The following is a 2,173-nucleotide window of genomic DNA, read 5'->3' as shown; positions in this document are numbered from 1 at the left end:
ATGAACGAAGTCCAAATGTTCAATCTGTGTTAATCCAAAATTGATTTGGTAATGAAACAAATAAATTTAATTTGGCCAGGAAAAAAGCGGTAAGAGTCATCAGATAACCCGATTAGACCGCATATATTAGAGTAAAATTACTCGTCCTCCCGGCTAACTTGAACCTTTCCCGTTCTCCCGCTTTTGTTTGATTTGATTTTGAACTTAACATTATAAGTGAAACTTTTGGACCAATTCAAGCTATACACAACGTTCAACACTCCACCAAAAATCATTAATTAGTTGGTTGTGAGTGTATAAGCCTTAATCTTTGTCATTTCTAGAATCAAACAACTTTTGAAGTTTTCTTATAAGGATGTATAGTAAATTAGTATTAGTATATATACATAGTATTTGATGACTACATCGCCGTTTTACTCTTTCAACGTATTATTTTATTGGTGGTGCACTACAATACTATCTTTCTGTTGCAATGTTTTTGCTATAAAAGCATTACAAAGCTTCATACTTGCTCATACAAATTTATTAAACTACAAAACTACATTGAAGAGCTAGCAATTTTTTCACTTCAGTCGCACTAATGACGTCTCATTTTCTTTTGTTCGGTCTCTTATTGGCAACATGTTCTCTTGCATTTGCTTCGGAACCCAGTCCTCTACAGGATTTTTGTGTAGCTTATCTAAACAACAAAGGTAAATCTTACTCCTATCTTGAAATTTAAGCAATGCTATATTAATAAAATGATATAAACCTTACACTTATTTATGATCTTTCTATTTTTATTTTTTCTAGTACTGGTGAATGGCGTAGTATGCAAAGATCCGGATCAAGTGAAAGCAGAAGATTTTCTTTTTAGAGGACTAAACCGTATGGGAAATACATCAAATGCGGCTGGATCTAATGTGACTGCGGTGACTGTAACACAATTGCCAGGGCTCAACACTTTGGGCATCTCCATGGCCCGTATTGACTTTGCACCATGGGGTATTAATCCTCCACACACGCACCCTCGGGCCACTGAAATCTTGACTGTCATTGAAGGTAGTCTGCAAGTCGGTTTTGTCACTTCTAACCCTGAAAACCGTCTCATCACGACAATACTAAAAAAGGGTGATGTTTTCGTGTTCCCGGAAGGTCTAATTCACTTTCAAAAAAATGTCGGAAATGGTTATGCCCTTGCTATTGCCGGTCTAAGTAGTCAAAATCCAGGTGTCATTACCATTGCGAACGCTCTATTCGGATCAAACCCTGATATCTCTGCAAATATTCTCGCAAAGGCATTTCAAGTGGACGTCAATACCGTTTATCAAATTCAATCAAAGTTCTAAAAAGTTATGTAATTGTCTGATGTTTATTATTATTTTTTAACTTTTATTCTTGATTTACTGTTTACTATTGTTAGTTTGTTTGTATGATTGTTTTAATAGCGAATAAAATATATATACTATTTTTATTTATTTATTTGTTTTTACAATTTCATTGCTTATAAAATCCTAGCGTAAGATTCATTAATTTACTCAAACAATCGAAACCTAACAGTAAAAAAAACGTTCTGTTATGGGTTCAAATAATATTTAAAAAGGTTTAGATTAATTTGATTAATATTTTCGATTCCACCATTAGAGATGAAAGACAACCTAATATAATTAAATATTAAATATTGTCCTCTTTAGGTACACAAACTCGTTGGCATAAAGCTTGATTGTTGATTAGAGCAGGATGCATCAACATAATCCTTATGTCATCAGTCCTTAAACTCATTTTACTGCTCCTATTGCAACACTGATATAAAGAAAACATATATGCTGATTAGTTTCAGACTTTCATATGTCAGGATTCGACCAAAACATGAATGATTTTTCAGAAAAAAAGGTCATAAATCAGATATGATGTCGTTTGATTACTAAACAGGTGAGCTCAACAATATTGTTATAAATCAGTATGGCAAAAAAATTGTATTGGTCATGGTCAAACATGGTGTGCCCCAACTCGGACTTATCCTCTTTAGAATTGTCATCAACAGCCCAATGTATGGATTCACTTGCTCCAAATTAACAGGCCAACTAATAGTTGTCTTCTTGGACCTGGTCCGAATAAGTTATTCCCCACAGGCATTTGCTATAGGCATGACAAATGATGATGGTTGGTACATGGACATCGGGACCACTGCTTA

The 2,173-nt window shown here is 34.2% G+C and overlaps 1 protein-coding gene across 1 annotated transcript; it reads left to right on the top strand.

Annotated features, from left to right (window-relative positions):
* Window positions 1–549: 549 nt before the first annotated feature.
* On the top strand, window positions 550–1,328 carry LOC139876250 (putative germin-like protein 2-1). Its single transcript, XM_071863548.1, has 2 exons — window positions 550–692; window positions 793–1,328. The coding sequence occupies exons 1-2, from the start codon at window positions 581–583 to the stop codon at window positions 1,326–1,328; spliced, it is 648 nt and encodes a 215-aa protein (XP_071719649.1). The 5' UTR covers window positions 550–580.
* Window positions 1,329–2,173: the final 845 nt, after the last annotated feature.

Source organism: Rutidosis leptorrhynchoides, chromosome 11 (genome assembly GCF_046630445.1).
Source record: "Rutidosis leptorrhynchoides isolate AG116_Rl617_1_P2 chromosome 11, CSIRO_AGI_Rlap_v1, whole genome shotgun sequence".
NCBI classification, from domain to species: domain Eukaryota; kingdom Viridiplantae; phylum Streptophyta; class Magnoliopsida; order Asterales; family Asteraceae; genus Rutidosis; species Rutidosis leptorrhynchoides.
This window is presented reverse-complemented; position numbering and strand designations above follow the sequence as displayed.